This window comes from Scyliorhinus canicula, chromosome 18, assembly GCF_902713615.1.
Source record: "Scyliorhinus canicula chromosome 18, sScyCan1.1, whole genome shotgun sequence".
NCBI lineage: Eukaryota > Metazoa > Chordata > Chondrichthyes > Carcharhiniformes > Scyliorhinidae > Scyliorhinus > Scyliorhinus canicula.
Window position 1 is genome coordinate 113,163,470 of NC_052163.1, and position 26,612 is coordinate 113,190,081.

The 26,612-nt window shown below is 48.2% G+C and overlaps 1 protein-coding gene across 1 annotated transcript; it reads left to right on the forward strand.

Annotated features, from left to right (window-relative positions):
* Positions 1 to 1,603: 1,603 nt before the first annotated feature.
* On the forward strand, positions 1,604 to 25,496 carry dda1 (DET1 and DDB1 associated 1). Its single transcript, XM_038776436.1, has 5 exons — positions 1,604 to 1,699; positions 14,030 to 14,110; positions 16,424 to 16,475; positions 18,705 to 18,766; positions 19,778 to 25,496. The coding sequence occupies exons 1-5, from the start codon at positions 1,697 to 1,699 to the stop codon at positions 19,886 to 19,888; spliced, it is 309 nt and encodes a 102-aa protein (XP_038632364.1). The 5' UTR covers positions 1,604 to 1,696; the 3' UTR covers positions 19,889 to 25,496.
* Positions 25,497 to 26,612: the final 1,116 nt, after the last annotated feature.

Consider the following 26,612-nt stretch of genomic DNA (forward strand, 5'->3'; position numbering starts at 1 on the left):
CTGTGGTTTGCTCCTGCTGGTTATAGAATAATAGAATGGTTACAGCCGAGGAGGCCATTTAGACATCATATTCATGCCTGTTTTCTCAAGTGTGACTTATCTAGTTCCACTCCCCTGCCTTTTCCCTTTAGCCAGCAATTTGTTTCTGTTAGATAATTATCCAATTTCCTTTTGAAGGCCTCAGTGGAATCTGCCTCCTCCATACTCTCGATGGCTCAAATGACCTACTTCTATTTATGATCTTATGAAGCAGATGACAACTATTTAAGAGGATTAACAAACAATGCAATGGCGAAATTTAGGCTGCAAATGGTTAGGATATGAAAATCATAGAATCCTTATAGTCCCTATAGTTTTCATAGAATGTACAGTGCAGAAGGAGGCTAAAGGAGGCCCATTGAGTCTGCACCAACCCAATGAAAGAGCACCCTACCTAGGCCCACTTCCATAACCTATCCCCATAAGACAAAAAGGGGCAATTTAGCATGGCCACCTCACCTAACGTGCACATCTTCAGACTGCAGGAGGAACAGGAGCACCCGGAGGAAAGCCTCACAAACACGGAGAGAACATACAAACTCCACAGTCACTCAAGGAAGGAATTGAAACCAGGTCCCTGGTGCTGTGAGGCAGCAGTGCTAACCACTGTGCCATCCTCAGTACTGCTGAGAGTGTGATGGGGCCAGATTCAATCATGGCTTTCAAAGGGGAATTGCTTCACTATCTGAAGAGAAAAAGGGCCACAAGGCTCCCGGGAAAAGGCAGTGGAGTGGGATTTGGACAGCTGCGTTTCCAGTGAGCCAGCAGTCACCATTCTATAATTCTTCAACTCCTCGGCAATGCATTGCAGATCCAATTCATGCACTGCACCACATTTTTCCCCCCTTGTGTTGCCTGGGTAATTTTAATTTTCCACCTGTTTGCCAGATAGTGTTAAGATCTTGGGAGTCTTGATTTGTGGAATTGTGAAGGTTGGGAAGCCATCTTGCCCTTTGTGTCTGTGCTGGCTGTCTGCAAGAGCAACTCACCTAGTCCCATTCTCCAAAATTCCGCCCCCCTTCACCAGACCTGCAAATATCCTCCCTTCAAATAAGTATCCAATTCCCTTTGAAAAGCCACATTGAATGTGCTCTGGGAGATAAATTACGGGAGAGCAAATCTGGGACTTGTTTTGGCAATACATGTATTGAACCCCAGTAAAGAATAATTAAATTCAGAAGAAGGTGCAGAAAGATGAATAAGCAATTCAATAACTGAGTTTAAATGCTGGGAGGTCACAAGCACTGAGTGCACCTTCCAGGAAATCTAGCACTGGAACAGTGGCTTCATTACTGGTACTGCTGAGCGCGGTGCATGGTGGAGGTTGTAGTTTCTGTTTCCGATTCCGCCCACTCGGGCCGGAAGCATCGATTGCGGATGGCAACTACATCACCCGGCGGGCACAGCGGCTCACCAATAGAGCGGCGCCACAACGTCACGTGCGGTTCCAGAAATACCATCACCCAGGCGCAACCAAACTCGGCGGCCGAAGGAGGTGCTGTGATTGACGGGGCGGCGGCCCAATCGGCGAGCGGCCCTCCGCCGCTGGCGGAGCGAGGGCCAATGAGCCGAGGCGGGGCCGGCGGCCGGGGGAGGAGCGGGTCGAGCAGCAGCAGCAGGTTAGGGTGAGGGGCAGAGTGATGCGCACGTCTGGAAGATGGTGAGTGAGGGAGACGCCGAGAGCGGGAAGCGGCCCGGCCGGGCCCGGGGCTGGGTGCGAGGGAGCCTCTCAGCGGCATAGCAGCAGGGGCTTGAGGCGGCAGAGCCTGCTGGAGGAGCGGGGCTGAGGGTCCAGGGCGAGGCCGGGGAGGGGGAGGTGTGGAGAGAGGAAGTGTGGGGGAGGGGAGGGTGGCTGGCTCAGGCCCTGGGGGAAGGGGTTGGGGGGGGGGGAGAGAAAAGCTGAGGTTCGGGAGCAGATCAACACTGGGATGAATATCACTGATTAGGAAAGGTTCACAACTGTTCAAATGTGGGGAATAAGTAGGTTGGGAGTGTAATAGAATAAAGTACACATCCCACTGTACCCCAGTGTTATACAGTGACAGACCCGTCCCCACCAGTACTGTACCCCAGTGTTATACAGTGACAGACCCATCCCCACCAGTACTGTACCCCAGTGTTATACAGTGACAGACCCCATCCCCACCAGTACTGTATCCCAGTGTTATACAGTGACAGACCTGTCCCCACCAGTACTGTACCCCAGTGTTATACAGTGACAGACCCATCCCCACCAGTACTGTATCCCAGTGTTATACAGTGACAGACCTGTCCCCACCAGTACTGTACCCCAGTGTTATACAGTGACAGACCCTTCCCCACCAGTACTGTACCCCAGTGTTATACAGTGACAGACCCATCCCCACCAGTACTGTACCCCAGTGTTATACAGTGACAGACCCCATCCCCACCAGTACTGTATCCCAGTGTTATACAGTGACAGACCCGTCCCCACCAGCACTGTACCCCAGTGTTATATAGTGACAGACCCATCCCCACCAGTACTGTATCCCAGTGTTATACAGTGACAGACCCATCCCCACCAGTACTGTACCCCAGTGTTATACAGTGACAGACCTGTCCCCACCAGTACTGTACCCCAGTGTTATACAGTGACAGACCCATCCCCACCAGTACTGTATCCCAGTGTTATACAGTGACAGACCTGTCCCCACCAGTACTGTACCCCAGTGTTATACAGTGACAGACCCATCCCCACCAGTACTGTACCCCAGTGTTATACAGTGACAGACCCATCCCCACCAGTACTGTACCCCAGTGTTATACAGTGACAGACCCCATCCCCACCAGTACTGTACCCCAGTGTTATACAGTGACAGACCCCATCCCCACCAGTACTGTACCCCAGTGTTATACACTGACAGACCCATCCCCACCAGTACTGTACCCCAGTGTTATACAGTGACAGACCCCTCCCCAGCAGTACTGTACCCCAGTGTTATACAGTGACAGACCTGTCCCCACCAGTACTGTACCCCAGTGTTATACAGTGACAGACCCGTCCCCACAAGTACTGTACCCCAGTGTTATACAGTGACAGACCTGTCCCCACCAGTACTGTACCCCAGTGTTATACAGTGACAGACCCATCCCCACCAGTACTGTACCCCAGTGTTATACAGTGACAGACCCCTCCCCACCAGTACTGTACCCCAGTGTTATACAGTGACAGACCCATCCCCACCAGTACTGTACCCCAGTGTTACACAGTGACAGACCCCATCCCCACCAGTACTCAATCCCAGTGTTATACAGTGACAGACCCCTCCCCACCAGTACTGTACCCCAGTGTTATACAGTGATAGACCCGTCCCCACAAGTACTGTACCCCAGTGTTATACAGTGACAGACCTGTCCCCACCAGTACTGTACCCCAGTGTTATACAGTGACAGACTCCTCCCCACCAGTACTGTACCCCAGTGTTATACAGTGACAGACCTGTCCCCACCAGTACTGTACCCCAGTGTTACAGTGACAGACCTGTCCCCACCAGTACTGTACACAAGTGTTATACAGTGACAGACCTGTCCCCACCAGTACTGTACCCGTGTTATACAGTGACAGACCCATCCCCACCAGTACTGTACCCCAGTGTTATACAGTGACAGACCTGTCCCCACCAGTACTGTACCCAGTGTTATAGTGACAGACCTGTCCCCACCAGTACTGTACCCCAGTGTCATACAGTGAGAGACCTGTCCCCACCAGTACTGTATCCCAGTGTTATACAGTGACAGACCTGTCCCCACCAATACTGTACCCCAGTGTTATACAGTGACAGACCTGTCCCCACCAACACCGTACCCCAGTGTTATACAGTGACAGACCCGTCCCCACCAGTACTGTACCCCAGTGTTAGACAGTGACAGACCTGACCCCACCAGTACTGTACCCCAGTGTTATACAGTGACAGACCCATTCCCACCAGCACTGTACCACAGTGTTATACAGTGACAGACCCGCCCACACTAGTACTGTACCCCAGTGTTATACAGTGACAGACCTGTCCCCAACAGTACTGTATCCCAGTGTTATACAGTGACAGACCCGTCCCCACCAGTACTGTACCCCAGTGCTATACAGTGACAGACCCGACCCCACCAGTACTGTACCCCAGTGTTATACAGTGACAGACCCGTCCCCACCAGTACTGTACCCAAGTGTTACACAGTGACAGACCCATCCCCACCAGTACTGTACCCCAGTGTTATACGGTGACAGACCATGCCCACCAGTACTGTACCCCAGTGTTATACAGTGACAGACCTGTCCCCACCAGTACTGTACCCCAGTGTTACAGTGACAGACCTGTCCCCACCAGTACTGTACCCCAGTGTTATAGTGACAGACCCATTCCCACCAGTACTGTACCCAGTGTTATACAGTGACAGACCCATCCCCACCAGTACTGTACCCAGTGTTATAGTGACAGACCTGTCCCCACCAGTACTGTACCCCAGTGTCATACAGTGACAGACCTGTCCCCACCAGTAGTGTACCCCAGTGTTATACAGTGACAGACCTGTCCCCAACAGTACTGTACCCCAGTGTTATACAGTGACAGACCCGTCCCCACCAGTACTGTACCCCAGTGCTATAGTGACAGACCCATCCCCACCAGTACTGTACCCCAGTGTTAGACAGTGACAGACCTGTCCTCACCAGTACTGTACCCCAGTGTTATACAGTGACAGACCCATCCCCACCAGTACTGTACCCCAGTGTAATACAGTGACAGACCTGTCTCCACCAGTACTGTACCCCAGTATTATACAGTGACAGACCCATCCCCACCAGTACTGTACCCCAGTGTTATACAGTAACAGACCTATCCCCACCAGTACTGTACCCCAGTATAATACAGTGGCAGACCCCTCCCCACCAGTACTGCACCCCAGTGTTATACAGTGACAGACCTGTCCCCACCAGTACTGTTCCCCAGTGTTATACAGTGACAGACCCATCCCCACCAGTACTGTACCCCAGTGTTATACAGTGACAGACCCTTCCCCACCAGTACTGTACCCCAGTGTTATACAGTGACAGACCCCTCCCCACCAGTACTGTACCCCAGTGTTATACAGTGACAGACCTGTCCCCACCAGTACTGTACCCCAGTGTTATACAGTGACAGACCCCTCCCCACCAGTACTGTACCCCAGTGTTATACAGTGACAGACCCATACCCACCAGTACTGCACCCCAGTGTTATACAGTGACAGACCCCTCCCCACCAGTACTGTACCCCAGTGTTATACAGGGACAGACCTGTCCCCACCAGTACTGTACCCTAGTGTTAGACTGTGACAGACCCAACTCCACCAGTACTGTATCCCAGTGTTATACAGTGACAGACCCATCCCCACCAGTACTGTACCCCAGTGTTATACAATGACAGACCTGTCCCCACCAATACTGTTGCCAAGTGTTATACAGTGACAGATCCATCCCCACCAGTACTGCATCCCAGTGTTATGCAGTGAGAGACCCATTCCCACCAGTACTGTACCGCAGTGTTATACAGTGACAGACCTGTACCCCAGTGTTATACAGTGACAGACCCATTCCCACCAGTACTGTACCCCCGTGTTATACATTGACAGACCTGTCCCCACCAGTACTGTACCCCAGTGTTATACAGTGACAGACCTGTCCCCACCAGCACCGTACCCCAGTGTTATACAGTGACAGACCCATCCCCACCAGTACTGTACCCCGGTGTTATACAGTGACAGACCTGTCCCCACCAGTACTCTATCCCAGTGTTATACAGTGACAGACCCATCCCCACCAGTACTGTACCCCAGTGTTATACAGTGACAGACCTGTCCCCACCAGTACTGTACCCCAGTGTTATACAGTGACAGACCTGTCTCCACCAATACTGTACCCCAGTGTTATACAGTGACAGACCTGTCCCCACCAATACTGTACCCCAGTGTTAGACAGTGACAGACCTGTCCCCACCAGCACCGTACCCCAGTGTTATACAGTGACAGACCCGTCCCCACCAGTACTGTACCCCAGTGTTAGACAGTGACAGACCTGTCCCCACCAGTACTGTACCCCAGTGTTATACAGTGACAGACCCATCCCCACCAGTACTGTACCCCAGTGTTATACAGTGACAGACCTGTCTCCACCAGTACTGTACCCCAGTGTTATACAGTGACAGACCCATCCCCACCAGTACTGTACCCCAGTGTTATACAGTGACAGACCCCTCCCCACCAGTACTGCACCCCAGTGTTATACAGTGATAGACCTGTCCCCACCAATATTGTGCCCCACCGTTATATAGTGACAGACCGTCCCCACCAGTACTGTACCTGACAGACCTGTACCCCAGTGTTATACAGTGACACACCCATTCCCACCAGTACTGTACCCCAGTGTAATACAGCGACAGACCCATTCCCACCAGTACTGTACCCCAGTGTTATACAGTGACAGACCCGTCCCCACTAGTACTGTACCCCAGTGTTATACAGTGACAGACCTGTCCCCAACTGTACTGTACCCCAGTGTTATACAGTGACAGGCCCATCCCCACCAGTACTGTACCCCAGTGTTATACAGTGACAGACCCATCCCCACCAGTACTGTACCCCAGTGTTATACAGTGACAGACCCTTCCCCACCAGTACTGTACCCCAGTGTTATACAGTGACAGACCCCTCCCCACCAGTACTGTACCCCAGTGTTATGCAGTGACAGACCCCTCCCCACCAGTACTGTACCCCAGTGTTATACAGTGACAGACCCATACCCACCAGTACTGCACCCCAGTGTTATACAGTGACAGACCCCTCCCCACCAGTACTGTACCCCAGTGTTATACAGTGACAGACCTGTCCCCACCAGTACTGTACCCTAGTGTTATACAGTGACAGACCTGCCCCCACCAGTGCTGGAGCCGAGTGTTAGACTGTGACAGACCCAACTCCACCAGTACTGTATCCCAGTGTTATACAGTGACAGACCCATCCCAACCAGTACTGTACCCCAGTGTTATACAATGACAGACCTGTCCCCACCAATACTGTTGCCAAGTGTTATACAGTGACAGATCCATCCCCACCAGTACTGCATCCCAGTGTTATGCAGTGAGAGACCTATTCCCACCAGTACTGCACCGCAGTGTTATACAGTGACAGACCTGTACCCCAGTGTTATACAGTGACAGACCCATTCCCACCAGTACTGTACCCCAGTGTTATACATTGACAGACCTGTCCCCACCAGTACTGTACCCCAGTGTTATACAGTGACAGACCTGTCCCCACCAGCACCGTACCCCAGTGTTATACAGTGACAGACCCGTCCCCACCAGTACTGTACCCCGGTGTTATACAGTGACAGACCTGTCCCCACCAGTACTCTATCCCAGTGTTATACAGTGACAGACCCATCCCCACCAGTACTGTACCCCAGTGTTATTCAGTGACAGACCTGTCCCCACCAGTACTGTACCCCAGTGTTATACAGTGACAGACCCATCCCCACCAGTACTGTACCCCAGTGTTATTCAGTGACAGACCTGTCCCCACCAGTACTGTACCCCAGTGTTAGACAGTGACAGACCTGTCTCCACCAATACTGTACCCCAGTGTTATACAGTGACAGACCTGTCCCCACCAATACTGTACCCCAGTGTTAGACAGTGACAGACCTGTCCCCACCAGCACCGTACCCCAGTGTTATACAGTGACAGACCCGTCCCCACCAGTACTGCACCCCAGTGTTATACAGTGACAGACCTGTCCCCACCAATATTGTGCCCCACCGTTATATAGTGACAGACCGTCCCCACCAGTACTGTACCTGACAGACCTGTACCCCAGTGTTATACAGTGACACACCCATTCCCACCAGTACTGTACCCCAGTGTAATACAGCGACAGACCCATTCCCACCAGTACTGTACCCCAGTGTTATACAGTGACAGACCCGTCCCCACTAGTACTGTACCCCAGTGTTATACAGTGACAGACCTGTCCCCAACAGTACTGTACCCCAGTGTTATACAGTGACAGGCCCATCCCCACCAGTACTGTACCCCAGTGTTATACAGTGACAGACCCATCCCCACCAGTACTGTACCCCAGTGTTATACAGTGACAGACCCTTCCCCACCAGTACTGTACCCCAGTGTTATACAGTGACAGACCCCTCCCCACCAGTACTGTACCCCAGTGTTATGCAGTGACAGACCCCTCCCCACCAGTACTGTACCCCAGTGTTATACAGTGACAGACCCATACCCACCAGTACTGCACCCCAGTGTTATACAGTGACAGACCCCTCCCCACCAGTACTGTACCCCAGTGTTATACAGTGACAGACCTGTCCCCACCAGTACTGTACCCTAGTGTTATACAGTGACAGACCTGCCCCCACCAGTGCTGGAGCCGAGTGTTAGACTGTGACAGACCCAACTCCACCAGTACTGTATCCCAGTGTTATACAGTGACAGACCCATCCCAACCAGTACTGTACCCCAGTGTTGTACAATGACAGACCTGTCCCCACCAATACTGTTGCCAAGTGTTATACAGTGACAGATCCATCCCCACCAGTACTGCATCCCAGTGTTATGCAGTGAGAGACCTATTCCCACCAGTACTGCACCGCAGTGTTATACAGTGACAGACCTGTACCCCAGTGTTATACAGTGACAGACCCATTCCCACCAGTACTGTACCCCAGTGTTATACATTGACAGACCTGTCCCCACCAGTACTGTACCCCAGTGTTATACAGTGACAGACCTGTCCCCACCAGCACCGTACCCCAGTGTTATACAGTGACAGACCCGTCCCCACCAGTACTGTACCCCGGTGTTATACAGTGACAGACCTGTCCCCACCAGTACTCTATCCCAGTGTCATACAGTGACAGACCCATTCCCACCAGTACTGTACCCCAGTGTTATACATTGACAGACCTGTCCCCACCAGTACTGTACCCCAGTGTTATACAGTGACAGACCTGTCCCCACCAGCACCGTACCCCAGTGTTATACAGTGACAGACCCGTCCCCACCAGTACTGTACCCCGGTGTTATACAGTGACAGACCTGTCCCCACCAGTACTCTATCCCAGTGTCATACAGTGACAGACCCATCCCCACCAGTACTGTACCCCAGTGTTATACAGTGACAGACCTGTCCCCACCAGTACTGTACCCCAGTGTTATACAGTGACAGACCTGTCTCCACCAATACTGTACCCCAGTGTTATACAGTGACAGACCTGTCCCCACCAATACTGTACCCCAGTGTTAGACAGTGACAGACCTGTCCCCACCAGCACCGTACCCCAGTGTTATACAGTGACAGACCCGTCCCCACCAGTACTGTACCCCAGTGTTAGACAGTGACAGGCCCATCCCCACCAGTACTGTACCCCAGTGTTATACAGTGACAGACCCATCCCCACCAGTACTGTACCCCAGTGTTATACAGTGACAGACCTGTCTCCACCAGTACTGTACCCCAGTGTTATACAGTGACAGACCCATCCCCACCAGTACTGTACCCCAGTGTTATACAGTGACAGACCCCTCCCCACCAGTACTGCACCCCAGTGTTATACAGTGACAGACCTGTCCCCACCAATATTGTGCCCCACCGTTATATAGTGACAGACCGTCCCCACCAGTACTGTACCTGACAGACCTGTACCCCAGTGTTATACAGTGACACACCCATTCCCACCAGTACTGTACCCCAGTGTAATACAGCGACAGACCCATTCCCACCAGTACTGTACCCCAGTGTTATACAGTGACAGACCCGTCCCCACTAGTACTGTACCCCAGTGTTATACAGTGACAGACCTGTCCCCAACAGTACTGTACCCCAGTGTTATACAGTGACAGACCAGTCCCCACCAGTACTGTACCCCAGTGTTAGACAGTGACAGACCCATCCCCACCAGTACTGTACCCAGTGTTATAGTGACAGACCTGTCCCCACCAGTCCTGTACCCCAGTGTTATACAGTGACAGACCTGTCCCCACCAGTATTGTACCCCAGTGTTATACAGTGACAGACCCATCTCCACCAATAATGTACCCCAGTGTTATTCAGTGACAGACAGTCCCAACCAGTACTGTACCCCAGCATTATTCAGTGACAGACCGTCCCAACGAGTACTGTACCCCAGTGTTATGCAGTGACAGACCCATCCCCACCAGTACTGTGCCCCAGCATTATACAGTGACAGACCGTCCCCACCAGTACTATACCCCAGTGTTATACAGTGACAGACCTGTCCCCACCAGCACTGTACCCCAGTGTTATACAGTGACAGACCTGTCCCCACCAGTACTGTATCCCAGTGTTATACAGTGACAGACCTGTCCCCACCAGCACTGTTATCCTGTGACAGACCTGTCCCCACCAGTACTGTACCCCAGTGTTATACAGTGACAGACCCATTCCCACCAGTACTGTACCCCAGTGTTATACGGTTACAGACCTGTCCCCACCAGCACTGTTATCCTGTGATAGACCTGTCCCCACCAGTACTGTACCCCAGTGTTATACAGTGACAGACTTGTCCCCACCAGTACTGTACCCCAGTGTTATACAGTGACAGACCCATCCCCACCAGTACTGTGCCCCAGCATTATACAGTGACAGACCGTCCCCACCAGTACTATACCCCAGCATTATTCAGTGACAGACCGTCCCAACGAGTACTGTACCCCAGTGTTATACAGTGATAGACCCGTCCCCACCAGCACTGTACTCCAGTGTTATACAGTGACAGACCTGCCCCCACCAGTACTGTAACCCAGTGTTATACAGTGAAAGACCTGTCCCACCAGCACTGTACCCCAGTATTATACAGTGACAGACTTGTCCCCACCAGTACTGTACCCCAGTGTTATACAGTGACAGACCCATCCTCACCAGTACTGTACCCCAGTGTTATACAGTGACAGACCCCTCCCCACCAGTACTGTGCCCCAGTATTATAAAGTGACAGATGTGTCCCCACCAGCACTGTACCCCAGTGTTATACAGTGACAGACCTGTCCCCACCAGTACTGTACCCCAGTGTTATACAGTGACAGACCCATCCCCACCAGTACTGTACCCCAATGTTATACAGTGACAGACCCATTCCCACCTGTACTGTACACCAGTGTTATACAGTGACAGACCTGTCCCCACCAGTACTGTACCCCAGTGTTATACAGTGACAGACCCATTCCCACCAGTACTGTACCCCAGTGTTATACAGTGACAGACCTGTCCCCACAAGCACTGTACCCCAGTGTTATACAGTGACAGACCTGTCCCCACCAGTACTGTACCCCTGTGTTGTACAGTGACAGACCCCTCCCACTAATTCTGTACCCCAGTGTTAAAGAGTGGCAGACCTATACACCAGTGCATTATCCCGCATTGATGGAGTTGTGTTAAAATTTTCTATTGCTGGATTGATTGTTGTTTTTTGCCTTTGTTGGCATGAGCAATGTTTTATGTAAATATGCTGGCGATCTTTGGCCCTACCTGTCGGTTCACTGTTCGCACAGCAAATCTTTTTCAATGCGACAACTGATGGTTCTTTTCCACTGTAGGAATCCCCTTCTAGGTTACGTGCTTGTATGCAGGATTTGGTGCCCACTTGTGTCTGTAGAAGTGTGTACCAAGACAGGGTTTGATACCCACTCTTGTCCCTGGGAAGCTATGCTGAAGGGGAGCTCACACCTCAGTTTTTTTTTAAAGACAGCTCCGAATCCCTTAACCTGCGAACAACTTCGAAGATGCATGACTTGCTGCTGGCTGAATTAGTTGAAAACTACTTTTACTCCATGGAATTCCGCAATATTGTCTTGTGGGTTTGTGGTTCCTGTTACGTAGTTCTCTTCAATACTCTTTGTGGAACACGTCCTATGTTATCTTTACGTACGGAACGATCTGTCTGGACTGTACGCAGAACAATACATTTCATTGTACCTTGGTACACATGACAATAAATCAAATTCAATTCAATTCTCCCAAAAAATGGATACTTGCTGACCGTACAACATTGGGATATTTCTTCAGTGACTTTTCTCCAAGGCTTCACATCAAATTTGACACATTTTTGAGGGCTGGTCAGGTTTTCTTTGGGTTGTTTCTGTTTGTCAAATGAGGTCTGAAAATGTGTTTTTGGAGGTTTTCAGAATCACTCTGTTGCAAACCAGATGCTTCCTCCCGAAAACCCCTGCAATCTATGTAAAGCCATTGAGAGCTCTGACGATATATAGACAACGGCTTTATTGAACTGTTTATGACTAATGTAATATTTTGTCCATCCAGGAGTTGACTGAGATGCGGAGGATTCCAAACTAAATGGAACCTCTCAGCAGATAGCTGTGACTGGATGAGTGAGAGGCAACCAATGACCTCCCACTACTTTAATCTCTGGTCGAAACATTCTCCTATCTCCTTTCCTGGGGTAATCTTGACTCTCTGCCTTTGTGTTCCCCTGCCCCCCCTCCAGATTTGTGACTGCCCCTTCTGGCATTTCCACTTTGTCAACTTGAGTCTAACCCCAACTTCCAGGTGTGCATTGACTTCAGTGTGTTCACCTACTCCTCTCTTCCCCCCCCCCCTCCAGTCCCCTGCGTACCCCACCCGACGATGGACACTACTCACTGATAGGCCAAAGCACAAGAACATAAGATAAAGGAGTAAGTCATTCTGCCTTTCGAGCCAGCTTTGGATGATAAGATCATGGATATATTCTACTTCTCCGAATCTCAATGCTGAATGGTCCATCCTTCGTCCTGAAACTGTGACTGCTAGTTTTAGTCTCTCCACCAGAGGAAGGAGTCTCCCAGCATCTACCCTGTTAAGCCTGGTGAGAATTTTGTTTAAATGAGATGACCTCTCATTCTGCGTAACTCCAGAAAGTACAGGTCTCGTCTACTCGAATTGCTCCTCAGAGGTCAATCACCTCATTGTCAGGAATCAGTCTCGTGAACATCTGTTGCACTCCCTCTGGGTCAAGTATATCCTTCCTTGGGTAAAGAAACCAAAACTGTACATTTTACTGCAGGTGTGATTTCATCAAGGCTCTGAATGAATCATCAGAGAACCATAGAATTCCCACAGTGCAGGCCCAGTGAGTTTGCACCGACCCTCCAAAAGAGCACCCACCTAGGCCCACTCCTCCATCCTATCTCTCTAACTCCACCTAACCGGCACATATGGACATGAAAGGGGAAGTTTTATGGCCAAACCACCTAACGTCATCTTTGGACAGTGGGCGAAAACCGGAGGAAACCCACGCAGACACAGGAGAACTTGCAAATTCCACACACGCAGTTACCCAACGTCGGAATGGAACCCGAGTCCCTGGCGCTGTGAGGCAGCAGTGCTAACCACTGTGCCACCTTGCCACCCTTCCTACGCTTTACTCCCTTTGCAATAAATGCTGACATATAATTTACAGGGACCGTGAACTTGTGCCTCGCTGCTCCGTTTCTGTTCAGGTGTGAGCCCTGAGATAATGCTGATGCCTACTGCACCCCATCCTCCTCTTACACCACTTTCCAACCTCCCTGTCTGACAGGGGAACAGCCATTTCCCAGACTCCTCGAGGCTCTTCATGACAAACACTGTCACTGGCTTGGTGGGAATGTATTAGTGTGGCTGCTACGCCCTCATTCTTTCAGTACTTCTCTCCTCCCAGATAATGAATGCTGTGTGTGGAAGCCAGTGGCACAAATTGCAGTTCTGTTGCATGGTTTGAAGTGGGGAAATGTCACCAATCTTAAACTGCTCGGCTCGTCTCTGTCAGTTTGATTGGCAGAGGCAGTGATGATTCCCATTGCCAGTCTGACTGGAGGTGGATAGCTTTGCCTTCCTTCCTCGGATCACCCAGAGATGAGAAGCACTGAGTTCTGATTCAGAAACTTCCCAGTGAAGCACAGACCCCTTACTTGTATGTGTCTGATTACAGGCGGACTTCTTGAAAGGATTGCCAGTCTATAACGAAAGCAACTTTAGCCGATTTCATGCAGATTCAGTTTGTAAAGCTTCGGTGAGTACTTACCAAAGGCTGAGATTAATCAGCAACATATTGTAATGGTTGTCAGTACAAGTACGTAACGATAAACCTAGCTAAGGTAGGTAGAGGGGTGCCGTGCACCACATTTGAGATAAGTAATACAGCATACTAAAGCAAAGGTATATTAGAATGGGAAAGTTTGCTCAGTAATGTTTGTGCCCTTCTGTCCTGAAATCGCACCTTTTGCTGGAGATTCTGTGGACACCAAGTGTCTCTTCACCTCCATTCTAAAAACCATTCAGATATGGGGAGTATATAATCTCTTGCCATCCTCACCTGGGGCATTGACACAACTCCATGCTACCAGGAGATAAATCCCTTCTCCCAAACCTGGGGGTAGAGAGCGTAATTGTTAGGATAGCATAAGGGTCTGGCACATAAAAGTTCAACGTGGGACTGAGTACAGTACCGCCCACACAGTGATGTAAGAGAGCATGAGATCTGGACCTGGGAATCAGTATAGTGACAGACAGAGCCGTGTGTAGCAGCAAGCATGGAGACAGCTCCTAGCTTGGACTTTGCTGTACCTGTGTATAGTTAATAAGTACTTACTGCTGAACTACCTAAGACTATGAATACCTGAATAAGCCGTACCGAATTACGCTCAACGCCTTAAAACAATTACTGTCCTGTCAAGCTAGACTGGGGAATCAATAAAAGGAAGTCTTTAAGCAACAATCTGAATAAATAACTCTTCAGATTTCACAAATATTTTATATCCTCTTCGCAAACATCCTTAAAAAGAAAGGAATCCATGCAGGGTAGGTTTGAGCCTGTTTCCCAATGCACTGTCCTCCAGCCCAGCAACCATGCCCTGCCAATGCTTTTGATTCTATTTGCTTTTCTCCTCTTGTCGTCTGGGTGGAACCCAGTGTCTGGGCACAGAGAAGGTTCGTTTTGGCAACCTGGTTGCAAGGCTTGCTCAATGACCCACGTAATCAGCTGCCAGAAACCGTCCAAAATCATGCACAGTAATGACAGATACTCAGCCCTTGCCTCTGAAAAGGCAGTGCGAGCTTGAGTGGCTTTTGTTCTGTGCATCTTTCATCTACTACCCTCTCCGTCCCTCTCTCCAACACACGCCCCCGCGCCCCAACCCAAGGACAGCAAAGATTTGGTTAAAAAGATTTGTTTCACAGCGCATCATTAGGGAGGAGAGAGATGGAGAGGTTAAGCAAGAGAATTCCAAAGTTTTGGGTGCAGGCAGTTGAAGGGACGTCCATCAATGATGAAGCTTTTGAAATCCGAGGTGTTTTAAGAGGCAGGAGTGAGAGGAGCGCATGGACCTCAGAGGATTTAGGGATGGAGGAGATTAGTGATAGAAGGGCAAGGGTATGGAGGGATTTGAAAATGGAAATTTTAAGTTGGAAACTTTGGAGGACGGTCAGTGAAAATAAGGGTGATGAGCGAGTGGAATGTGGTGCGTTAGGTTGGGGGCAGCAGTGTCATGGATGAACTGAGGTTAATGGAGGGTCAGTGCCTGGCTAGGAGTGCATTGGGGTAGTCAGGCCTCTAGGTGATGAGGATTTCTACAGGAGATGAGCTGAAATGGACAATAGTACAGAGGTTGAAAGAGGTGCTGTTGGCAATAAGGAGGACATGGGATTGGGCTCACCGGTCAGGATCAGCTCGAACCTGTCGACAACCACGTTTTTTGTGGGATAGCAATTGATAGCAGATGCATCTGTCAGAAATTCAATAAATAATGACAATGGCGTTTAGGGTTAGACAGTGGAGTTGAGGCAACAATCTGGTCGCCCATGATCTAATCTAATGGCGGAGTGGGCTCAAGGAGCCGAATGGCTCCTCCTAATTTGTATGTTGATATCGTAGCCGCGTTTTGTACTTGGGGTACATATTAACGGTTGAAATGGCAGTGGATAGGGCAGCACGGTGACGCAGTGGTAGCACTGCAGTCTCACGACGCCGAGGTCCCAGTTTCAATCCCGGCTCTGGGTCACTGTCCGTGTGGAGTTTGCACATTCTCCCTGTGTTTGCGTGGGTTTCGCCCCACAACCCAAAGATGTGCAAGGTAGGTGGATTGAACACACTACATTGCCCCTTAATTGGAAAAAATTAATTTGGTACTCTAAATTTATAAAAAAAAAGAAATGGCAGTGGATGCTGTATCCAAAGACAGAAGTTTGAATTTAGTGATGGAGTATGATCCAATGCATGATCTCAATTGATTTCCCGGAAGTAATTAACCATGGAAAATGAGAGCTGCTGAACTTTAAAATCTTGTATGTTTCCACTGAATGTTTAATGTGCAATTTTTTTTTGTAGAATAGAAGGCCATCTGTGTACCTCCCAACGCGAGAATACCCATCGGAACAGAGTAAGTGCTTGAAGAGGCTTAACTGGTCTTTTGTAGCCAAAGTTGGCTTTCAGGAATGAAGGAGCTCAGAATGAATGAATGGATTTGATTTGTGCCTGTGATGCCCCCACACGGCCATGAGAGACCCACGTGTGGTCTAATCTCTGGGTCAAAGCTATGTGCATCTCTGCTTGATGAGAGTTTAGCTCCTTTCCCTTCCAAAACTCTGACGCAGTCTTAACCTCATGGAGGCACCGACTACATAAAACCATAGAAAATGTACGCAACAAAAGGAGGCCATTCGGTCCATCTTGTGCATGCTAGCCTGAGGAAATCTAGGTGCTCTTTCTAATCCCACCTTCCTGCACCCAACCAATAGCCTTGTAGCTTACTGCACATAAAGTGCAGATCCAGGTACTTTAAAAAAGAGTTTAGGGTCTCTACCTCTATCACCAACTTGGGCAGCGAATTCCAGACTCCCACTACCCTCTGCATTAAAAAAATATTCTTCCTCATCTTGAACCTATGTCCCTTGGTTATAGAATTCTCTGCAAATGGAAACAATTTTATCCGGTCCACTCATTTCTCTTCCCCCTCATAATTTTGTACACCTCAACAAGTCACCCCTCAGCCTTCTTTGTTCCAAGGAAAATAACTCCAACCTATCAAATCTCTCCTCGTAGCTACAGTTTTCTAGTCTTGGCAACATTCTTGTAAACCTCCTCTGCACTCTCTCCAGAGCAATTGCACCCTTCCTGTAATGTGGTGACTAGCGCTGCACACAATATTCCAATTGTGGCCTCACCAGTGTTTTATACAATTCCAACATTGTCCTTGCTTTTATATTCTATACCTCAGCCAATGAAGGAGAGTATTCCAGATTCATTCTTTACAATCTTGTCTACTTGAACTTCTGTCGTTAGGGACCTGTGTACTCATACGCCCAGATCTCTCACTTCATCTACCCCTCTTAGTATGTTCCCATTTATTGTGTACTTCCTGCAACTGTTTGATCTCCCTAAATGTATGACCCCACAGTTCTCTGTATTAGAATCCATCTGCCACTTTACTGCCCGCTCCACCAACCCATCTATATTGTTTTGGAGATTATAGCTATCCTCAACACTACCTGCTACTCGCCCACTCTTTATGTCGTCTGAAAGTTTCCCAATCCTGTTCCCCATATTCACGTCCCAATCGTTAATATGTAACACAGATAGTAAGCGTCCCAATAATGAGCCCTGTGGAAAATCACTCGAAACAACTTTCCATTAGCAAGGGCATCCATCGACCATTACCCTCTGTTTCCTGTTACTCAACCAACATTTTATCCAGTTTTCCACATTACCCTGTATCCATAAGCTTTTACTTTTTTGACCAATCTGCCACGCAGGACCTTGTCAAACGCCTTGCTAAAATCTAGGTACACAACATCCACTGCACTACCTTCATCAACCCTTCTTGTCACTTCCTCAAATAATTCAATCAAATTTGTGATGCAAGACCTTTTAACAAATCCATGCTGACTATCCCTGACTAGTCCATACCTTTCTACGTGACAATTAATCATAGCTCTCAGGATTGAATCTACTAATTTACCCACGACTGACATAAGACTATCTGGCCTATAATTGTTTGACATTTCCTTCGAGCCCATTTTAAACAATGGAGTTTGCATTTCTCCAGTCCTCCAGTACCTCCCCAGTATCTAGTGAGGATGGAAACTTGTCCTCCGAGCATCTGCTATCTCCTGCCTGATCTCTCAGCAGCTTCGGATACAATCCATCTGGCCCCGGTGACTTATCAACTTTCAAGGATTCCCAAGCCTTCGAGTACTTCCTCTCTCTCTGCGATTATCCCATCCAATATCTTACAGTACTCCTCCTGGACTGCATCATCCCTTTCCTTTGTAAACACGGAGACAAAGTATTCATTTCAAACCCTTCCCACACCAATCACTGTGTGGCCTCTTCATTGTCAGTGATTCACCAGTGGGTTTGAAAATGGGCCCATGCTCATCCTAGGTGTGGTCTTTGGCCCAAACTCACTTCATGAGTTGCAGCCGCACAGCCAAAAATCTTCACCCCAGCTGTCTTGACTGAACTTGAATCTGGATTTAGAGCTGAAAACTATGTAAAACCCACAGAAATACCTTGTTTTATTTTGTGCAGTTATCACTCCAGATTTTATTGAATTCAACAGTTTATAGCAACTTGACTACTAAGTATCTTCCCTTTTCACTTTACACAGTCATTGTGACAGAAAAGACCAATATATTGCTTCGATATCTCCATCAGCAATGGGACAAAAAGGTGAGCTGCTAATAGCTGTTGATTATGGTTGGGAAGTTTATTTGTAATGATGGGTGAAGAGGTGTGCATTACTTATGCCAGCTTTGGTTGAATGGAGGCCCAGTAAGTGTGGTTGGAAATTTCCTGTATTATCAGTTGTCACATGAAGGCTGAGGCACAAGGGGAAATGCTTCATGTGAACTGGTGTTCCAATTGTGCAGGGTTTGGAAGAGCTTCTGATATGCCGCAGAAGGGGACGTTTCCTCCGGATTGGGGCAAGTGCATTGGGAGATGCTGGGGAAAGACAGGAATTTAATGAAGATCTCGCAAATGCTTTATCTTAGAGCATAGAACAAAAAACAGTACAGCACAGAACAGGCCCTTCGGCCCTCGATGTTGTGCCGAGCAATGATCACCCTACTTAAACCCACGTAACCCGTATACCCGTAACCCAACAATCCCCCCATTAACCTTACACTACGGGCAATTTAGCATGGCCAATCCACCTAACCCGCACATCTTTGGACTGTGGGAGGAAACCGGAGCACCCGGAGGAAACCCACGCACACACGGGGAGGACGTGCAGACTCCACACAGACAGTGACCCAGCCGGGAATCGAACCTGGGACCCTGGAGCTGTGAAGCATTGATGCTCACTACCATGCTACCGTGAGGCCCATAAGAGATTTTATGGTTTTATTCTTCATAAGAGATTTTAGATTGAGAGAGTTGCCTAGTTGTGCGACTCTGGGAGGCAATGCGGCTGGTCTTGACAAGACAATGAGGGGTCTATTTCCAGGGAATGGTAACTGGGTTGAGTAACAATTCTGGCTGATTTACTTCTCCCATCTCCGGTAACCATGATGTGGAGATGCCAGTGTTGGGACTGGGGTGAGCACAGTAAGAAGTCTTACAGCACCAGGTTAAAGTCCAACAGGTTTGTTTCAAACACTAGCTTTCGGAGCACTGCTCCTAGCACAGAATCAATACAGAGACTGCATTCATCCTCTGAGCTGTGATCTTTCTTTGCAGAACGCAGCGAAGAAAAGGGACCAAGAGCAAGTGGACGTTGAAGGCGAGAGTTCGGCCCCACCATGCAAAATTGCCCGCACAGACAGCCAGGACATGATCGAAGACACTTAATCCTCTGTTCACAAGACGCAAGTGCTTCCCTTCTCATCATGTAATGTCTTACAGTCTCTCCACTGTGCAGCCCTTCATTTGTATATCATAGGAGCACCTTTATTTATTTACATGTAATTTATGGTCTGGGTGAGGGAGGGAGGAAGAGGGAAGTGGACCCAACAAAAGCCCTCTGCGGTGTCCAGTTACGATCAACAATTGACCGGGCTGCCCAAGGTTTTTACAGAAGTTCCAGAGGCGAAGACTTGAGTGGGTGTAGCGCAGAGTCTGTGGTTATAAAGAGTATGTAATAGTGTAGGAGTCGGAGCCTCACAATGTGAAATGCAGTGGTCCTGAAGTGCATGTCTAACTCACCTGTACTGTCCGCCGTGTCTACACTCATACCTTATTATTTCTATTTGTCTATCACTACCATTAACCTTATGCTCCCTGCAGGTTTGATCCAGGTCAATTTACTATGAAGCAGAGCTCACCCTTCAGAAACTGTCAGGTTTGTCTGTAAAAGAGTCAATTTGCAAGAACTATTTAAATGACTCTTGCTCTCACCCGAAACTAATACTCTGTCATTTGCGGAGCTGCATTTTATTGTTCTACCATGGTCTCACTCTCCCCTTTCCCATCTCACTCACCCGTTCCTGGTAAGAGAGGTGGGGAATGATTGAACTGACCAACCCAAGACCAGACTTTGTCTCATAGAGGACATGGCAAGATTTGTACAACAGAGCCTTGGTGGGTGTACCTGGCAGAGTATTGCTGGGAGTGAGTCGTTCACACCACGAGTGACTTAAACTGTGTTGGCATTGGAACTGTGTGCTGACCTCGTGGGACATTTGGTTTTATGATCAGTTCCTTTTTAATTTTAAGGGAAGCCATATTGTATGGGTTTGTGTTTCTTTTTAAAATAGATCATTTGAAGTTCAAAGAGTTAACATTGCAAGTGCTGGAAAGTCGCTAATTTGAGTCCTTGGGGTCTGGAGGAACTTGGTGCAAGGGGACCTCAGAACCGGTGACATCCAAGCCCTCAAATCCTGATGTTTGTGTTCTACGCTCTTTTGATAATGTTAATTTGTCCACTGTTTTAATGCAGGCATTGACGTTTTAATGCCAGGTATGGAGTGACAGTGTGTGGCCTAACAACTGTGTTGTCGTTCCACTGTTAATCTCACACTGTAACTCCTATCTCTGATGGAGTGTATGTTTTCTCAGCTTTATTTTTTGATTAAGCTTGCATATTGGCAGAGAAAAGTTAATCTCCTTTGTGTTACATCACTATGGAAACTTGACTTCAAAGAGCAGTATCAGCTTAATTGAGTTGCCTTTACACAAGAAACGTGTTTCTGCTTTTTAAAAAAAGATGAGACCATAGTATGATCAGCGTGAATGGAGTGGGTGTGGATTGAGAATAGAGCAGGAAGAGAGGAAAACTGGCTCTTGCTGCTGGTCTGCAGAGCATCAGCAGCAACGTTAGCCTGATGCAGTATGTCTATGCACTTATTGCTGACTGCTCCTTGTTGAAAGAGAAAATTCGGATTGGATGAGCAATTGCCTTCAGTTCTGACTGTGCCAGCCCTTCAAACCCACGCAGTATCAAACTCTGCTGAGATGGTGCATTGTTGGGGCGGCTGGGGGGGGGGGGGAGGTCTGCTGTGTCTCCATCTCTGCCTGACTTTCAATCCATCTTTGGCATTGAGACCTCTGTTGCCATTGCAAATGGATCAATATGTGACCTGGGAGGGGGGGCTTTAACTGTCCCTCTCATTGGTAACCTAGTGGCTGTGATCACTGTTACGAGGCAGAAACTCACCCTTTTCTGAATAATCAAAAATAATGCAAATCAAGTGACTAGTCGCCAGGGAAAGCCGGCAGTGAAATGTTGCCTGAAGGGAAAGTGTCTAGTTCATTTCTTCCATTCTTCCCGTTCCTGTGATGGTCTCTTGTGTGTCTCCAAATTTTGACTTCAGAAGGAACCATGACGTAATTTCTTTTGGGGTGGGGGTGATGAATGAATTGAGAATTACTGCCTCCTGTGTGAGCTTGATCTCCAGTCTAAATAAAGAGGTGGTGCTTTTCAGTGTTCAAGATTTAACACTCCCGCACCTTGTGAGGATCAGGGTTAGTTAAGGGCTTTTCCTTCAGTCTCATGGAGTTAGTGTGATACCATGACCTCAGGCTATGAAGGACAGATCTTAGCACCCTCTGTACGTAGCCTTGATTTGGGGGTGAGTAAGATGATAGTGCTTTGATTCATTAGCAGATGAAGTTATGCCAAACCCTTGCTGCTAAAATCATGCAAACTGTACTGATAACTGCAACTGTTTACAAATTCCAAACGTGGCTCCCCTTGTTCCCTAATAGATGCACAGGGGCCCCGACCCACTGTAACCTCCTCCAGTCTCTCTCGACCTCCTTTCAGATCCTTTCTTGAGCTTTCGACTATAGAATATTGGTGAAGATTCAAAGCGTGTGGACTGGAAACCTGATCAAATCTGCCGACGGTCTCATTCCAGTCAGAGTTGACCTTGAAGGGAAAAGGCAGCATGTGGTGTGAGGCATCACGTAGGTTTGATCTCCGTTGCCATTGCCTCTGCTGTGGGCTCTTGAAAGTTTTTGATGTAAATCATTGGCCGTATGCAATTAATAAATCAATGAATTTATTCTCCTGTAGTAACCATTTCCCCAACATTGTCACAGTGAGCGTGCTTCAGATATACCTCATTGGCTGCAGAGTGTGCTGAAGTCATAAGGAACACTATAGTATAGTAAATCCTTTCTAAATGAATGCTTTAGAAGGCTGGCTGCTGGTACAGTCACTCTGGATGTGTTTCCTTTGTGTCTCGATACCTGCTTCATCCAGTGCAAAACAGAAGGGAGAATATGCTAGCTACTTCCTCTTGATCAGGTCTGCAGTTACCAGATATGCTGAAGATCACACTGTTCTGTCTCAATGTGGGAAAGGCTGAAAAATTACACACCATTTGTATTCTTCACCTTCTTTCGATCCCAGACCATTTCAAGTTGCTGAAGCAGAATCTTGCGACATCGAGGTTCATGCAAGTGTGGTGTAAGATGTGAACTTTGTGAACAAGTTCTGCCCCACTAAGTCATCGAACCAAGCACAACCTGACAGGGATGGGGGATATACAGTGGATTGCAGCAATCCTGAATTATTGAGCAGGGTGGAGGGGAACCCTGCAGGTTCACTGCTCCTTGCCCAAGTGCAGCGAGCCATGCTGGACAATATACGTGCCTCTTGTTTATAAAGAGACCAGGGTTGGGCTGCATCAATCCTATCTCAACCTTCATCAAATCTGGCTCCACTCGGTAAGGTATTAGTGGGCTCACGAGACTATGCCCCTCTGTTTGTTGGGGGAGTTAGGGAAAAGAATCGGTGTCTATTTGTTTGCAGTGGGTGGAGCGGGGGAGCCGGGTATGGGTGGAAGGTAGAGTAAAATCCTGATTCCAATGCGCCCTATCCCTCTTGGTAGCGAATTTCAATAATTCTGCAAACTGCATGTGCTCCGAGGCTGAAAATAGTGCATGAACCATGGGGTCGTGTTTGTGTTAGTTGTAACCCCCCCCCCCCCCCCCCCTAGTTTCCTCTCTCTCTCCTCGAGCCCCCAACCTTCCTCTCCCTTCCCTTGAAACCTGGCAGTAGTTACATTCCTACGAGACCACAACTCTAGCTGTTTCTCACTGTTGTTACACAGGAAGCCACCCCCTCTGATCCCTTAATAATTGACGGATAAAGGTCTGTTCCCTCAGGCTTGAAGAATGTGTTTGAACTCCCTACAGTTGAATCCAGGTGCCAGTATCATGACCTTTGGTCATTGTTATGTTCTGATTGCTCCTTTTAAAAAATCTTCTTGTCATCCCGGCACCCCACAAGTACACTGACACTAGTGTGAATATAGGCTCACAGTTTCTAACAGTTGCACAATGGAGTCCCGTGAAGGTGCTGCATTGTTGTTGCAAAGATAGTTCCAGTGTTCACCGAGCCCGGCCCTTGTTACACAGCATTGTTAATCACTGGTACCAGATCATTGTTCAAAGTCTCTCTCCCATTCTCACTTCCCTCAACCACCTTTAACTTTGCCTTGCATGAACTCCGTGAGCTGCTACCAATCAATAGCTGGCTTTTATTGGATTTTTAAAAAATAAATAAAACATCACAGAAAACTTGTAATAAAGGTCTTTATAAATGTGAAGAATGTATATTTTCTTTTTTTTGTAATACTGGGCCCAGACCAGTGTGATTACTGTGCTGATCAAATCCAGTTGTGGGTTTCAGACCGAGTATTTACAGTCTTGACAGCAGCCTGCAAATGGGGAAAGACACAATATTCCCAGAGTTTAACACTGCAAGACCTGTATTGGGTGGAATTCTGCTGTTTCCCCCTTGCACCTCCCCCACAACCAGTCCCTGCACCCCATGCACCTTGAAGGCGTGACTCCTGCTTGGGGGACAGGTGGTCCTATATCTACCCTTTGGGTGTTTGACACTGGGAGAATCATGGCTGATTCCAATCCTGATCTTGCCCATGTCCCACTCGCCACTTTGCTGTGCCCCCTGAGTACATGATTGTTATCTGATTCACATTACTGTAGCACTCCAACTCAAAACTAGAAAGCCCCAGGCAGATTGGAGTGATTAGAATGGGGTCTGGTGGAGAAGGATCTAAAGTGTCAATTGGCTATTTGAGTACATGGATCCCTGGGCAAAATGGGGTGGAGGGGGCTTGGGTTGGTGGTGGTTTGTGTTGAGTTATTAAGTTAATAGTTGGACCCTGGTTACTGATACTGTGGGTATTGGCACCCTGTGATTGTTGCCGTATTCTCCAACCTGTCTGCATAATAGGGTTACAATCTGGGATCACCGGACTTGAGAGTTCCCGGAAATGCTTCCCACGGTAAATTTGTTCCTTGCTGCGCAATTTCTGATATAATTCTTTGTATTTTTCCAGTTCCAGTATACTGATCAATGCTTTCTTCCCTTGAGTAATTGACATGGCCCTTTGGACATTGCAGTAAGTGATCTTTAGCGATGTGGCAGTGTTTATCAGGAGTGGGTATCTTACTGGGAGTGACTAGCAGGATCTTACCAGGCAGTGCAGGGCTGATTGGATAGTAAGCAGGAGCAGAAAGCGAGGCTGATATTTTTTCTCCCCCTCTTAACCCATGTCAAAAGCACAGGGCAGTTCTAGGTGCTCCTTTCACTGGTTTGCTGTTAACCCTTCAAAAGTCTAGGGCTATAGCCCAGAACCTGTCCTGACCTATGTGGCTCAATACCACATTCTGTTAGTTGGGGCAGGGAGGGGGTGTGTTACTATGAAGGTGCTCCTTATCTTAACTCGCAGAGTCCCATTTTCCATCACCCTCTGTGCATCTTATCTCCACTGGCCCCCGGCGCACCAATGTTACTCTGTGAAATTGTACAGTGAATGGAATAAGACACAGGCTTGGAGAGATCACAGTCAGTAATTACCTTGATCTGGTGTATGCTGCTCTCTGAATTTGTACAAATTTTTTTGAGCTTTCTATTGTGGATTTAGCAAACAAAAGCTGATGTAACTTCTAGAAGCAAATTAAAATATTTTGACAAATACCATCACCTGCTGTTCATATTTGTTTTAATGTTAAGTTCATTTACTAGATATTAAATAGTTAATGGTAGGGCAGCATGGTGGCGTAGAGGGTTAGCCCTGCTGCCTCACGGGGTCGAGGTCCCAGGTTCGATGCCGGCTCTGGGTCACTGTCCGTGTGGTGTTTGCACATTCTCCCCGTGTCTGCATGGATTTCGCCCCCACAACCCAAAGATGTGCAGGCTACATGGACTGGCCATGCTAAATTACCCCTTAATTGGAAAAAATTAATTGGGTACACCTGAAATTTATATATTTTTTAAAAATAGTCAATGGTACCCCAGAGAACTTCAATTCTTGCTCTGTCCATTGGCGGCCATGCCTTCAGTTGCCTGGTTCCTAAGTCTGGAATTCTCTCCCTACACCCTTCCGCTTCTTGACCTTAAGACACGCCTTAAAAACATGATTCTTTGACAAAGCTTAGAACGCCCCTGTGCAGTGCTTTGAGATGTTTTGTTGCATTAAAGGTGCTATAAAGGTATGAGTTGTTACCTCCAATACAGGTGTCAGCTCGTCCCCGAGTCATCCTCTCCAAAGGTCGTGGGTTCGTTCCGCTCTGGAGACTCGAGCACACGATCCAGGTTGACACTGGACTTGTAGCATTTCTCTCAGTCCTGGACAGAGGTGAATCTTCCTTTTCCCTCTAACCTCCACCTTTTTTTGCCTCTCTTCCACTCAACTTTTCCTTGATGAAACCTAACAATAAGCTGTCAAACAGGGTTGTTTGCTGGCTCTGTGTGGTAGATATGAAGTGCAGGTATTTCCCCACTGCCCACGGCTAACATTCTCCCCCTTAACCAACAGTATAACCAATTGGCTGGTGTGTGTGTGAATTTGCTGGCGTGAAGGTTTCTGTGCCTACAAATATCATCACAATCTCAACAATTTATCATGTGAAATGCTTTGATAACCTTTAATTGTGGTCTGTACTGTCTCCAAGCTCTGACCCATTTCCTTGCCTCACCAGTCCTATCTTATCATTTTTTCCATGCTTCCTTTGCCAACACAGAATCATAGAATCCCTACAGTGTAGAAGGAGACCATTTGGTCCATCGAGTCTGCACTGAGCCTTCAAAACAGCGATC